The sequence below is a fragment of the Felis catus genome, chromosome A2 (genome assembly GCF_018350175.1).
Source record: "Felis catus isolate Fca126 chromosome A2, F.catus_Fca126_mat1.0, whole genome shotgun sequence".
NCBI lineage: Eukaryota > Metazoa > Chordata > Mammalia > Carnivora > Felidae > Felis > Felis catus.
In genome coordinates this window covers 61902944-61917719 of record NC_058369.1, presented here as the reverse complement: position 1 = coordinate 61917719, position 14776 = coordinate 61902944, and the positions used below count along the sequence as shown (strand labels likewise).

Here is a 14776-nt window from a genome sequence, read left to right as displayed (position 1 = left end):
TCCGGAGCCTGCTTCGGATTCTGTGTCTCCCTCTCTCTCTGCCCCTCCCCCGTTCACACTCTGTCTCTCTCAAATATAAACATTTTAAAAAATTAAAAGGGAAAGCAAATCCATGTAAGAGAGACATCATGAATGCACCGTATTGGGACCACAGCCACAGAGCGCTCTGCAAAAACTGTGATGTCACGTTTTATCTCGTTCTGACTGTCCCCTGGCATAGATGGGGCCACTGAAGAACAAGGTCCCTTCCACATCTGCTGAGGTCAGAACATCTGTGTCCTCCCCAGACTCCCGTGTTGACTCCCCAGTGCCCTATGGGATGGCATTCACAGGTGGAGTCCTCGTGAAAGAGACCCCAGAGAGCCCCCTCACCCCTCCCGCTGAGAGGGGACACAGGAGGACATCTGTGAGGCAGAGGCAGGCCCTCAGCAGATACCTCACGGAATCTGCAGCCGGGACCCTGGACCTTCCAGCTCCTGGAACCATGAGAAATAGATTCCTGCTGTTTACAAGGCACCCAGTCTGTGGTATTTTGCTGTAGCCACCGACACAGACTAAAACGACATCCTTCTGAACACACGGAGCCCAGAATTTAGGCCAAAGCAAGCAGCCTCTGGTGCTCAGGTGACACCCACTCAGCATCAGGGATGAGAGACCCAAGGCAAAGCCAGGGGCGGGGGCTGCTGAGAGAGGCCGAGGTGGGAAGGGACGGAGTCCAGCAGGGTCCCCGCTGACAAGCAGCTGACTGCATAGAAGTTTGCCAGCTCCACGGAGCTTGGGTTAGAGGTTACTACAAACAACTGCACCGGGGACATGCCACAGCCCAGGGAGACCCAGAGGAACACCCGCCCGCCCGCAGCAGGGGCCACACATTCTCTCCTTCGGTCACCGAACATGGGACTCTGAGACCTCCCAGGCTGCTCCGTGACCTGTCGTCCCCGCAAAGCTGAGCAGAGGACATTCATACCTCACCTCCAGCCAGAGATGATTCTCAGAGCCACGGTGGACAGACAGACAAGGGTTCCCCAAGGCAGGGACCCAGTCACACAGCGGGGAAGCAGGGAGGCTCTGGTGGCCAGGTGAGGGCAGAGAGCCTTTGGGAGGGGACCGCCACATCCCAGCCCACAAGATCCCAACCCACGAGATCCCAGCCCACCAGATCCAGCCGTTGCCTGCTCCATTCTGCTGGGACCTTGTGGTGAAGACCACCAAGAGCCTGGCTGGAAGAGGAGCATGGCCTCGGGAGGACAAGGGACCTGCCTGCCAGGTCTCTCTCGCCGCCCTCGGAGCCCAGCCCCACCACTCACCCCAGCAAGGAGCCACCAGCCGGCATCCCAGAGACCACCCTGGGACACAGCCAGCCACTCCCCATCTGGAAAACAGGTATGAGGACCTGTCAGCCCCAAGAGGCGGGACTCTCTCTGAATACCCCGAAATAAAACAGGATGCCCCACAAGCAGGATGACTGTTTACTCAGAGAAAGCACACAGCACAGACAGAGCTCAGCCAGCACTGGGGCTCACAGGACCCCAGCTCAGAGGGCCTGGCTCGCAGGGGCCTAGGAAGGAGGCCTGCACCCACCGCAGCCCAGTCTCTGGTTGTGGGTGCAGACAGGGGGTCTCAGGCAGTGCACGGCCCCCGGGGGACTCCGGCCTGACCCTCAGTCTCAGGTTTTCTGGCCGCAGGATGAGCATGGGCTCTCGGCCAGGAGGGCTCAGACACAGGGCACCAGGCAGTACAAACACCCAGCTGACAATCTACCCCACCCAGTGCAGGTGGGGGTGGGCAGGCCAGGCCAGGGGACCCATAGCAGTGACAGAATAGGGTGAAGCCCGGTGGGTAGGTCAGGAGGTGGAATCAGGGCCAGGGGTGGGGTCAGAGCAGAAGGTAGGGTCAGAGCGGGGGGGGGGGGGGGGGGGGGGGGGGTGTCAGAGCAGGGGGTGGGGTCAGGACAGGGGGTGGGTCAGCGCAGGGGTGGAGCTCAGGTTGGGAGGTGGGGTCCAAGCCAGGCCGGGGCTGGGGTCAGGGCAGGGTGCCTGGGCAGGGGTCAGGAGGGCCCGGAAACCCTGGAGGCCCCAGCCCAGCGCGGGCGGAGGGCGCAGCAGCAGCCAATCGTTCCCCGCACAGCTCCGGCCTCGGTGCGCCTTCTTCCCAGGCCCAGGAGAGGACAAGCCCGGGTGAGCCACATAAGGCTCGCAGGTAGCCAGATGGGATGGGGGTGGGGGGGGCCGCCGCAGCCTCCGCTGGCTCTCCGGCCCCCCCGCCCTGCCTCCCCGCCCCCCCCTCAGGGCGCCCTCACAGCAGCTGGCCAGCGCGTTTGCTGCGCCACACCACCAGGCCGGCCATGGCCACGGTCAGCAGGACGGGCACGACGATGAGCGGGATGAGGACCTCGTCTGGAGGGTCCTCCCATTGTGCCCTGTCCACCGTGCAGTTGGAGAAGAACTGCCTGTGGATGCCGGTGATGAAGCCTTGCGCCAGGGGGTTGGGCCAGTAGCAGCCCACCACGTTGGTCTCCACCTCGGTGCAGTTGGTAAAGCTCTGGTAGTACCTGCGGAGGCAGAGCGGTGACCACCCGGCTCCCTGCGCCCCCTCCTGCTGGCCTTAACCCTGGAGGGCAGGGGAAGGGGACGCGGTCCCAGGGGGCCAGGGGGAGGAAGGCAGGGGAAGGGGGCCTGGTCCAAGGGGGCCGGGGGAGGAGGGCAGGGGAAGGGGGCCCGGTCCAAGGGGGCCGAGGGAGGAGGTATGTCTGGACAGCAGAGACAGGAGCGCCCTCCGGGCCCTGTCAGACCTGCTGGGACCCAGGCATCCATTCTTTACCTTCTTTCCCAGAGGCAAGGGTGAGGGGACCCTGCCCTGCCGCAAACCTTTCTGCCCCGGGGCTCAGTCCCGCTCTCCCCGAGCCTCACCACCTCCCCCAGGTGCACAGCTTTGCTCTACTGGGCCTGGCAGGATGCCCCCATGCCAGTGACGATGACCTCTGCGCAGACCCAGGCATCCTCCAGCCCAACCCCAAACTTGGCATCTCAACAAAGAGCAGCCAGAGCAAGGAAGCCCCGAGGCTGAGTCCCGCCCACACCTCAGGTGGTGACCGGCTACCCAAGAGGCCGAGAGCCCCCAGAGCCTTCCCAGGTCTGCCCAGAGGACACAGGCCTGCCCCTTCTCCAAGGGAGACGCTGCACGACCGGCAGGGCCCTCATCATCTGGACACTCTCTGAGCCCCAGGGGAGGGTCTCTCTGAGGCCAAGCGCCAGCTGCCTCATTTGCCAGGTCAGGAGGGGACAGCCCCCTCAGACAGGACAGGCTGGAGCCGCCTCCCCCCACGGGCCTCCCTGTCCCTCATCAGCAAACCACCCAGGGAAAGCCTCATCTGTCCAGTAGGTGGGATCTGGACGGTCTCCTAACAGTTGACAAGGTGCAGCCACCAGGACCCGTCTGGCCCTGGACACTAGTGGCCTCTGGAGGTGGGGCCTCGACTGCCACCCACCATCCAAGACGCTCTGGAGAGAAGGCCAGACGGACACCTGCTGGGGTGCACCCGCTCTGTCCACCGCCCGTGCTGCTGCCTGGCTGAGCCCCACATACAGGGCGGGAGCTGGAGGGCGAGCACAGGCTGGGGTGAGGCTGGCCTGAGGCTCTGCGCCCCATCCCCTGCTTCCCCGCACTGTCCTGGGGAAGGTGGCCTGGCCTGAGCCACCAACAGGAAGGAACTGCTTCCCACAAGGAGTTTCCTGCACAGACGCCATCTGCCCAACGGGGACAGGAGATGGGGGCAGCAGACCCACTTGGCCAGGCCCTCCCGGCGCCCGCCCCTCCTGCCAGCACCAGGTAAGGCCTATGAGGAAGAGCCCACACGGCCTAAAGAGAGCCGGAAGCAAAGGGGACGGCCTGAATCACATCCAGAGCCTGGGATGTACCCAGGACAGGTCCGCGGGAAGCCCAGGACCCCCAGACCATCCCCTACATGTCCAGGTTCAGCGACCTGCCGCCCAGGAGGCATCTGACCTGACACCCGGCCAAGGCCTTTGCCTGGAGCAGCCCCCGTCCCCGGGTCTGCCAGGAGCCCTGTGTTCTGACTCCCTTGCCTCCCAGAAGGCCACCACCACCCTCCCCAGGCTCCGGGGGAGGGGGGGCGGCGCTGAGACGAGGTAGGGACACAGGTAGTAGAGCCCGACCCCACGCCCCCAGAGGGCAGCTGGGAACAGTGCACCAAACAGGCTTCCTCCAGCCACATTTCTTATGTCCCTGAGCCTCAGTTTCTCCTCTGTAAGTGGGGTTCCTAGGACGTACCCAGTAGGGTAGCCAAGGGGCCACACGTGCAGGTGCACACAGAGCTGAGCACAGGACCCATCTCCGTGGATCGACTCACAAGGGCCACGTGCAAAATGCCCCGCCTGCTGCCTCTCAACGCTGCCAGTCGGCTGGGTACACGACGAGGGCTGCGGACAACACGGCTCCTGGCCTCCTGCCATCCCCGCAGCCCCAAGCCCTGTTAACTCACCAGCCCCGGCTCAGGCTGGACACAGAACTGGGGGTGTTGTTCACAAGGAAGAAGGTGTTTGCTCCGTATCTTTCGTCCTCGCGTCCCCTCGTCACCCAGGGCCTCCCCGGTCCCCCCCTGCTGCGGCTCCCAGAGCCTCCCTCCCCCTCCCGGGGTGCAGCTGTAGCCCAGACGGCAGAGGGGCGCACACAGCCCAGAAGCTCCCCGCAGATGCCCTCCCCCACCAGGCAGACACGTCCCCTGCTTGGCTCCTTGCTGCCTGTGCTTTTGCTCAGAGGCAGCAGAGAAGGGCATCTGGAAACCTCGATAGCGGCCACCCCTTGACAGGGTGGACGGGGACGTGGTGGCGGGAGTCTCCATCCTCCATGAGCTGGTTGCAGGGCAGGGACAGAGCAGTGACCTCAGACGTGGAAGGCCCTGGTGCAGGCCGCCCTCCACACCTCGTGCTCGCTGCCCCTGGGACCCCTTGGCCCCTCGGGGGCTCCCCCTCTCTCTCCCACTCTGCACTCATCTGTGGGGGGAGGGGGCACAGCCACACCTGTGCCTAAGCAAAGGTGCCCCGGAAACACGAGGTAGGAGCTCTGCGTGTCTGATGGTGTCTTCGTGAGGACAGATTGGCTGGGAAGTGCATTCTAGAATTCCGAAGCCCCGGCCCGCCATCTCCTGGTTTCCAGGGCTACATGGGGCCTGATTCCTCACCCATGTGTCCAGCCCGCTCTTGTCTGCACACGTGGCCCTACCCCTTCGTGGCCCGCTCCCTGGTCCACGCCCTTGGTGCCCGGAGAGCCCTTGGGGTCTGTAGACCCACATCCCCGCCTGGCAGTGTCCCTGAGTTCCTTCTGTGTCCCCTTACTCTCTTTCTAGAATTCCTGCCCCCAGGGTACCAGGCCTGGTGGCTGGCCCCTGACCGCCCCCTGCTTCCTGGGAGACTTCCTCCCACATTCAGCTTCAGCCCCATGCTTCACTCCCAGTGGCTCTTTCTGTGTCTGGAGCACTTCCTCTCTTGCTTGTCACTCTGTCTTTGGGGCAGTAGTATGGCCTTGGGGTACCCCTCTTGCTGTACTAGGGTCTCGGGTTCCTGTCCCATGGGAGGTTCCCAACCAGGAAGGGCCACAGCAGGTGGGCGCTCGGGCCTGGGAAAGGGTTGCCTGGAAACTTCCCGGGCTCCACTGGGCCCTCCGAGAGGACCCCCGCTCCCCTACGTGTCAGAAAAGAAGGCTCACCCAAGGGGTCACCTCCTGGGTCCAGCAGGGGACCAGCCACTCTCCCCAGGTTCCCGGCTCAGTCCCAGCAGCCTGGAGGACAAGCCTCGGTGAGGGGCTCTGGACCCGCAGCGGCTCCCCAGATGGCCCTCGGGTGCTGTGCTGCCCACTCAGGGCTCTGGGGGTCAGCTCCCCTTTTGGCGTGGGGCCGGGCTTGGCAGGTGTGGGAAGTCGGCTCCCGCTGGCTCTCCGACTCCAGATGGCCCCCGGCCCTGTCCTCTGGCCCCAGGGCTGGACGTTTCCTTGACCTCCTCGTCGAGGCCTTAGCGGTGACATCTCACCCTCCCTGGCCCTCCTCATGTGTCCACTCCAAGCCTGACGTCCGAGCTTCCTTCTCCAGAAGCTTCCTCAGGGCTCCCAGGACAAGAAGGAGCCTGGGATCGCGCTTTGCATCAAACATCAAGACGCGCTGGCTTTTACCTCCTCGCAGATGGTCAGTAATGGGCCGGCCACCCTGCCTGCACCCTCCCACTTCAGCTTCCCGCTCTGCTGGCGGCCACCACGGTCTTGCGCTGTCCCTGCCCCATGCCTGCCGGGGGCCCCCGCCCTCCCTAGGAGCCCTGGGTCTGCTCAGCTGCATCAGCCCGTATTCCTCCAAACCACCCCCTCGCTCTCCATCCCCAACGGCTGTTCTAGGGGCTTCCATGCCCAGTGCCCCGGCAGACAGTGGCTCTGGCGGCAAGGTCCACACCCATACCCCCTGCACGGACCGGCACAGTCGGTGTGAGGGAACTGTTCCTGAACCAAACAGAGTGAAGTTTCCGCGCCTGCTGGGAACGGGCAGGGGTGGGCAGGGGAGGGCGGCAGGGTCAAGACCACCGCCAGGAGGGCAGGGGAGGGTGACAGGGGCAGGGCCGAGGCCGGGAGGGCAGAGGAGGGCAGGGGTGGGTACAGAAGGGTGGCACGTGCAGGGCTGCAGCCAGGAGGGCCAGGAGGCAGCAGGGGCGGCACCGGGACACTCACACGATGAACTCGGACAGGTGGCACCACTTCCAGACGTCCACTGTGTGCATCATGTCGGCGAAAGCCTGCCCACACTGGGGCAGCTTCTCCAGCATGCGCGTCTCGTTGCAGCCCCCCACTCGGGGACACCCACCTAGAGAGGGGACAGTGTGGTCCTTCCACTGCTAGAAATGGTTTGCAAGGTGACCCTGGGGCCCTCCTGTGACATCCCCCCCACACCCCGCCCTGCAGGCAGCTGGGTCTTCCTCCCTTACCTGGCCTCCCGTGTGGCCCAAGGAGGTGGAAGCCAGTGCAAAAAGGGCTCCACATGGGTGTCACCAAGACAGGACCTCCCATGGCTGTGACCTCCCACAGGGTGGGGAGACAAGTCAAGGGAGGGCAGGGGATGCACCTCCTGGGGGTCCAGGAGGCCGAGAACAGACAGGGGTGTGATGGGGGTGGGGAGTGGGTCCCACCAATCAGGGATGGCAGAGAGGCCCCACTGCAGCTCGAGGGTCAAGGGTGCCCAGAGCATGTCCCCAGAAAGATCCGCAGGGTCTGCTGACTGTCCAAGACCATGAGGGCATCGGCAGGGGCCCTGCACATGTGAACCAGTGCCTTGGATTGCATGAGGCCCAGGGCCAACGTGACACAGGGACTCATGTTCCAAAAGCTGAGGCCAGATCTTTGGCCGCCCTCCCCCCAGGCTCCCCCAGGATTCCCAGCATACCCCTCCCCCCCACCTCTGCCCCCAGATCCGATCCCTCCACCTCTACCTTCCCCCAGCTCATCTCCCCACCTACAGTGCCCACCTGTCTCCTTCAGGACCGGCCACCCTCCCTCCCCAGGCACCCTTCCAAGTGTCAGGCCCCCCTCATAAACTTCCCTCCCATGACCCCTGCAGTGTGTGTTCTGGGGTGTGTGCATACGTGTGCACGTGTATGTGTGCACACAGCCCTGCCACCTGTGTCCGGGTATCTGTGAGTGTATGTGTACATGCGTGTTTGTGTATGTGTGTGCTTGGACGGACGGCCCTGTCATGTGTGTCCTGGCACAGGGTACTGTGTTGCAGGAGAAACCACGGGGAAGGAAACAGGAGAAAGGCCCACACCCAGAACCGGGCAGACCCACGCTCACACCCAGCATCACTGGTCACCAGCTCACCTCAGTTTCCCCATCTGTAAAGTGAGGGAAACAGGCCGTGCTGCACAAGGGGGCTGTGCTGACAGGCGTTAGTCATGTGCCCACAGAGGCTCCCGTCTTCACCATGTCATTACTGTAGGTGTTTGATAATTGCCGGCTGCTCCCTCACTCCCCTAACCACCAGCGCCTCATTGCTATTCCGAAAAGACTTTTCGAGAGAACAAATGAATGAATGAATGATCAGGTCCTGAGGGCAGCAGCGCAAAGTTATGGTCACGTGTTCTACCGAGTGCTGCTCCCTCTAAGCGCAGGAAGTGCAAAAGAAATGTCTGTTACCAGGAAAGGCAGGTTCGGAACCACTCCGATTCTGCCCTGCAGGCCAGGTAGTCCCCACGGGAGGCCACAGTCCTCCTGATGCTCCCACCACACAGACCCAGAAGCCCTTGCCGGCTCAGGGAGGGGCTGTGTGTCATACAGAGGGTGGGCCCGTGACCACAAGGGCACTTCTGGGGGGACAGAGGAAGGGAATAGTGAAGAGGCCAAGGCAATGAGAAGTTTTTCTTAAAAATTAAGTCCAAAAGGAGACAGATGAAAAGAGAAGAGAAAAAGCACTGATGGTAAAAATGATAGATTTAAACCAAACCACGTCAATAGTCAGATTTAGAGTCGATGGTCTAGCCACTCCAATTGAGAAACAAAGATTGTTAAATGAGATCAATATACAAGCCCCGACCATGGCTGTTCACAAGCATCCTACTTTAAATAAAAAGACTCAAATACATTCAAAGGAAAAGGATGGGAGAAGACATATGCTGCTACTAATCCAAAGAAAGGTGGGGTGGTTATATGAGTATTGAACGAAGTGTCTTTCAGAGCAAAGAATATCACCAGAGATAAGGAGGGGCTTTCATAATGATAAATGGTTCGATTCACCAAAAAGACACAGCAATGCTAAACATGTATGCACGTAATAACAGCATCAAAACACAGGAGGCAAAAATGGACACAACTGCAAGGGGAAAAATGAGAAATCCACAATTATAGCTGGGAATTTGATACTCCTCTCTCAACAATTTACAGAACAAATGAATAGACCAAAAAATCAGTAAGAACGGTGGGAAAGTGCCTAGTATAGATAGGAGGCCATGAAGTCAGAAGGCACTGTGCTTAGGGGGTGGGCGTCCGTGGTTATTAGGGGTGAAAGAGAGGCAGTGTGGTTGGAAAGGTGGCTCCCAAGCCAGACTGGTGTGCAGGCCTCCCAGGGCAGTTTTCTCTTTATTTTAATGTTTATTTATTTTGAGAGAGAGAAAGAGAGAGAACACGCAGGTGCAAGTGAAGGAGGGGCAGAGGGAGAGAGGGAGAATCCCAGGCAGGCTCCACACTGTCAGCACAGAGCCTGATGCAGGGCTCGATCTCACAAACTGTGAGATCATGACCTGAGCAGAAATCAAGAGTTGGACACTTAACCAACTGAGCCTCCTAGACACCCCAAGTTTTCAACTCCAGTGCTCTCCCCCTGAACCCAACCTCAGAGACTTTGCATCACAGGGTCCCAGGCAAGCAGCAGCCAAGACCCAGGCTTACGTGCCTTCAAGAGGAGCCTCGCCATCTCCACAGAGTGCCCTGTCCTGTCAGGTCTCCCTCTCAGAGGCACTTAAAGACAGGGTCACCACGCGGGGAAGGGCACCCACCTGCCCAGTAACACGATGGGGAGTCCAGCCCAAGCCACCTACCTGCAGAGCTGCCCCCAGGGGCATGTCACACCAGCCTGGACTTGACACCCTCATGCCAACCCCATCCTTGGTTTGCCTGAGGAACAGCAACATGCCTGCTGCCCCCATCCCCCCGGTTTAAAGACCCAAAGGAGGGGTGCCTGGGTAGGCCCAGTCAGTTCATCGTCTGGCTTCGACTCAGGTCATGATCTCATGGTTCGTGAGTTCGAGCCCCGCGACAGGCTCTGTGCTGACAGCTCAGAGCCTGGAGTCTGCTTTAGATTCTCTCTCTCTCTCTCTCTCTCTCTCTCTCAAAAATAAATAAACATAAAAAAACAATATGCTAAATATCTCTATGTAAAAAAAAAAAAGCCACAGGAAAAGTGACTTTCCCACAGCCAAGTGCAGTCAACATGAGCCAGGGTGTGCAGGGCGGGCCTCCCCCCACCCTGCCCAGCTGCACTTGCCCAGCCTTCTGGCAGGAAGGCAGCCCCGGGTCCAGGGCCACATAGGCCAGGTGTTAGTGACTCTGGGGAGTACAGGCCCCCAGAGGCCACGTGGCGGGGACAATGATGAAGCCAGCCTGTGTTCCTGTCTCCCATTGCCGCCCTATTCCAAAGGCACCTTTCTCTGCAGCTCCCCAGTGGGTGTCCCACCATGGGTGCTGGAAGCCCACCAGCATTCCCCACACCCGGTGCTTGGAGCCATCCCTGGGCCTGGCCTTTCCCTCGTGGGATCATCTCAGCATCCCATCCAAGTCTCCCACACCGGTCCATGCCGTCACCTCCTGCCAGCCACTGCCACACCTCCCAGCAAGAGCTTGCTTGGACTGGATCCCGACACCAGGACCTGCTCCTCTGGACCCCCTTGTCCCCAGGACCTGGACCCGGAGCCCCTAAGCCTGGAGCCCCTGGACCCCCCAGCGTGCCCTAACCACCTGCTGTCAAACCACTAAGACCCAGCTCAGCGCTTCCTCCCTCTTGTTCTCCTCTTCCCCCTGTCCTTGGGCCCCCTTTCTTCCCTCCCTCCTCCTCCTCCTTCCTGGACCAGAGTCTCCATACCCCACAGCAGCAGGAGCTTGGGCAGGGCTGGTCGGAAACGTGCCATTAAGGACCGCAGGCGCGCTGTGCAGGTGCCAGGACAGCGCCACCCCTGGGCCTGCGCGAGGCGGGCACCGCGGGACACCTGCCGGACCAGCCAGAAGTGTCCTGGGTGAGGGAGGGGGCGTTCTGGCATCATTTCTTGTGCACAACCTGGGCTCCCAGAGAAACCCAACAGCCCAGCCAGGGTTATAACAGAAGGTAGAGACGCAGCCTCCTGCCAGGGAGCCGCCGGCTGCATCAGTGGCGGGCTTGGGAATTCGAATGAAACACAAAACTGCTTCCAATGGTCCATCGGGGAAACAAAGAGAAGACAGGTCTGTGCTCCTTCTGTCTCAGGGTCTCCCGGGCTCCAGGAAACGAGAAGCAGCCTAAAGGATGTGTTTCCCGGAGGAAGGCCTTTTACGCCACTTGGAAATGAAATATGGGAGCCCTTCATGCTCCCTAGGTGCCCATAGCTTCTGGAAGGTTCTGCCCCTGCCCCTGCAGTCTGGGCAGGGCCCTCCTCATCCCAGGCCTCGGTTTCATATCTACAAAACGAGGAGTGGGCTCAGGAGACCTGCAAGGCACCTCTCAGCCACCATGTCTGCGCGGTCACTGTGTCACTGGGGTACCTGGGCCCAGCTGAGTCCTTACAAGTCAGAGTGACAGGAGAGGACGGGGCATGAGGACACCATGACTCTTACCACCGGCAAATGTTCGGTGCTATGTTCACACCGTCTAGGGGTGCCGTGAGCCCCTGGAGCCACAGCCGCTGCCCGACTCCGCTTCCCACGGTGCGTGAGCCAGGCGCTGCCAAGTGCTCTCCCCGGTCTACGCCCAAGCCCCCCTACGCAGGCATGGGGTATGGGGACTAAACCGACAGACTCCAACTGAAGGTCACAATAGTCCTTCCCAGGTTCCTCTTTCTGTATCCACACTGCACCAGGGGAAACTGAGGCGGTAAGTGCCTTACGATCTTGAGGTTAAGCAGCTGCAGAGAGGCCCTGGGATTCGCACTCGGACCCAAGAGCGCAATTGGGGACTGGGCGCATGGGCGAGCCCCAGCCAAGTGGGCCCAGCTGGGAGTCACCACCACCACACTGGCTGCTGTGTCTGAATGGAGTTCTGGAATTTGCCCAAGAAACCCGAATTCACTTTCCTCGCCCGGCCCTTCACAGCCAGTGCCGGATGGGCCTCCGCCGGCAAGAACCGGCCCCCCAGCTGGACCTGCTCCCTGGATGGCCGGGCTCCCACTCCACAGAGATGTCGCAGCCCTGGGACCCTCCTTCCCGATGCAGCACCATCCGGAGCTCAGCCCCACCTCTGACACACAGCATGTGACCATGAGCGGGCATCTCGCCCGCCCAGCAGCCACTTCCCAAGACCCTGGCTCTGGCAGGACCAGCGCTGGGATGGGTCTGCAGGGAGGCTGGCCTGGCCCCACCCTGGCGGGGGAGGGAGGCCCCGGACCCACCCCAGGCGGGCCAGGTGGCCCTCCAGACATGAGCCCCGTGTTGGTAACGCGGATGTGTGTAGGGTCTGGGTCTGGTCCTTCATGATCCCATGCTGAAAGCAGGTCCTAGGAATAAAGCAAGGGTTCCCTTCCCTGGAGGAGCCAAAGCTCCAGTCCAGGGGGCTCGCTTTTAGGCTTCCTGCAACCCCAAGTCAACGTGCTCCCGATGTCCCGAAGCCGCCACGCACCAGGCTCTTGCCTTCAGCCAGAAATCCACCTGACCCCAGGCTCTCACCCTGCGATGTGAGGCGAAGCCACAGTCCCTCCACCCAGACATCTTGGGGGGGGGGGACAGCCCAGAGACTGGGAAGCCGAGGGGCTCACCGGTCCTTTCTCACAGCTGCAGCCAGTTCCAAACCAGCAAAGCCGACAACGACTCCACACAGGCTCAACTTGGCGTCTCACAGCCAGGGCGATGCGCCAGAGAGGGCAAGGCTGATGCCCCAAAGGACCCAGGGGACAGTGGCCCCTCAGAGGGGCCCTGGGCCCCCGGCCCCGGGGTCAGGCTGCCCACCTCACCTCAGCAGCCTGCCCAGCAAGCCTCTGCAAACAAGCCCTCCCCAAAAGTACACACACCCTCTTACTTGATCTTGGATCATCTCTCTACTAAAATTTTCCTAAGCCAGCTTTTCATTCAATCCATTCCTGATTCGTAAACAATGTCTCCTCCCTGGAGCCCCATTTTCTTGCTGGAGAAAGATCTTGAGGGAAGCCTCAGAGAGCTGCCCCCTTCCCTGTCCTTTTCACACACTGAAGGGCTGTCCTCCGGGGAAGGGACGAGCCCTACGGGGGTCTGGATTCCTCTCACCCACGCCCTGAGAGTGGTGTACACGCGAAAGCCCCAGGACGGGGAGCTCACTACCCAACAGGGAAGCGGCAGCCGACCGCCTCTGCTCACTCCGTGTCGCGACGGCAGGCCGTCCCCAGCCCTCTGGCGGCGATTCCAGGGACATCGCAGCTGTGAGGAGCCGACCGGGCAGATTCTGCAGGACCCCCCGCGCCTCCCTTCCCAGAGCCGGTCGGTCGCCTTCGGCTCCTCCGGGGAGAGCGGACAGGACCCTCCCGCGGAGGCTGGGGACGGCGCCGGGGTCTCCCCTCGCCCCTCCGGAGCCGGGCGCGCCGGGCAGGCCGGGATCCGTGCACGGCAAAGGCGCGGCCAGGCGCGGGTGCTGGAAATCGAAGCCCGCGGGTCCCCGTGGCCCCGGAGGGGGTCGGGGCGTCCCGGAGCCGGACCCCGCGTCCCCTTACCGCACAGCAGCTGCAGAAGCAGCGGCAGCAGAAACCGCGGGCGCCGCCGCTCTCGCGTCTCCATGGCCGATGGCTGTGGCGCGCGGTCGGCTCGGTCCGGGCTGGGTGCGTGGGGGGCGCCCGGGGACGCGGTCGAGGGTGGGGCCGCCGAAAGCCCGCCCCTAGCTGCACCCTCCCCCTCGGGGACGCGCCCACCCCCTGGGGACACTCCTTCCAGAACGCGCGCTCGCCCAGGACGCGCGCTACCCCCCTCCAGCACGCCCTCCCTCCAACAGGACTCGCCCCCTATCCCGGACGCACAGCCCCAAGACACTGCCTCGCACCCCGGGTGTGATCCCTGGCCCTCCTGTTCTGGGGGTGCTGCCCGCGCGAGCGCGTGGGTTAACAGGCCGGGGGCAGGCTGGGGGCGGGGGCTGGCGGGGTGATGGGGGGCGGCCTCTGGGAGCGCGCCTGGCGGCGGAAAGGTGTAGGCAGGTGTCGGGCGGGAGTGCTGTGCTCAGAGCCTGTGAGAGGCTCTGCAGGGCTGGTGGCGCGAGGGCGGCTCCAGCCCGAGGACAGCCTGCAGGCGGAGGGGCGGGGAGCTCAGTGCGCTGGTGCGGGAAGGGGCCACCGGAGTGCAGCGGCTGATCCCCGAGTCCTTGTTGGCCCCAGGCCTCCAGGATCCTTTTCTGGGGGCTTCCCTGTGCCTTTGCACGCCTCTGTGGGGTGGAGAGGCATGGGGACCTGGGCAGGTGCAGCGGGCGTGCCTACACACACACACACACACACACACACACACACACACACACACCTGCCACCGGTGGCTGGAAGCCTATCCTCAGTTCCTGGCCTCCGTCCTGTGACCGCTGGGAGACCTCAAAGGACAAAATGAGGGCCAGGAAAGCGACTGGCTAACCCAGAGGACCTGACGGCAAGGAGTGTGTCATGGGCCTGGAGTGGGGGAGGGGGACTCATCTGGTTTGGTCACCTCTGTCACCTTCAGTCCCTAGCACAGATCCTGGTCCCAGTGGACACCTAGTCACGTTGTCACAGGTCGCTGTCACTCCTGAGCATCTTGCAGGGAGGGCCCTCCTGTGCCCACAGTCCAGCCCAGGGAGCATGTACTGGTGCAGGGGCTCACAGAGCGGGGCCAGGATGTCGGGGTGCATCCCAGGTCAGGGGTACCGAACCAGTGGGCTCCTCCTCCCCAGACAAGCCTCCTCCTCTCTGAGGGCTAGGGGTGGGGAGTGATAACACCTCATGGGGTCACCCCACGGTCCAGGTTGTGGTGACAATAACAGCACTCCTGGCCCTGTGAGTGGATTGGACCTTCCTGTGTGAGGAAGCCGCTCAGTAAGGGATCGAAGCTTCCTGTGCCTTTTCTGGCAGAAGCC

At 62.2% G+C, this 14776-nt stretch overlaps 1 protein-coding gene across 1 annotated transcript; it reads right to left on the bottom strand.

The window, feature by feature from the left end:
- Positions 1-1925: 1925 nt before the first annotated feature.
- Positions 1926-13558, bottom strand: RAMP3 (receptor activity modifying protein 3). The gene is made up of 3 exons (XM_011280269.4): positions 13404-13558; positions 6727-6859; positions 1926-2551 (listed from the first exon to the last, which is right to left on the bottom strand). The coding sequence occupies exons 1-3, from the start codon at positions 13465-13467 to the stop codon at positions 2296-2298; spliced, it is 453 nt and encodes a 150-aa protein (XP_011278571.1). The 5' UTR covers positions 13468-13558; the 3' UTR covers positions 1926-2295.
- Positions 13559-14776: the final 1218 nt, after the last annotated feature.

Coding starts and splice junctions, on each gene's coding strand:
- RAMP3 (XM_011280269.4), bottom strand. CDS start 13,467: ATGGAGACGCGAGAGCGGCGGCGCCCGCGGTTTCTGCTGCCGCTGCTT. Junction 6,860..13,403: donor GCTTCTGCAGCTGCTGTGCG/GTAAGGGGACGC, acceptor TCCCCTCTCTAG/GTGGGTGTCCCCGAGTGGGG. Junction 2,552..6,726: donor CACCTGTCCGAGTTCATCGT/GTGAGTGTCCCG, acceptor CTGCCTCCGCAG/GTACTACCAGAGCTTTACCA.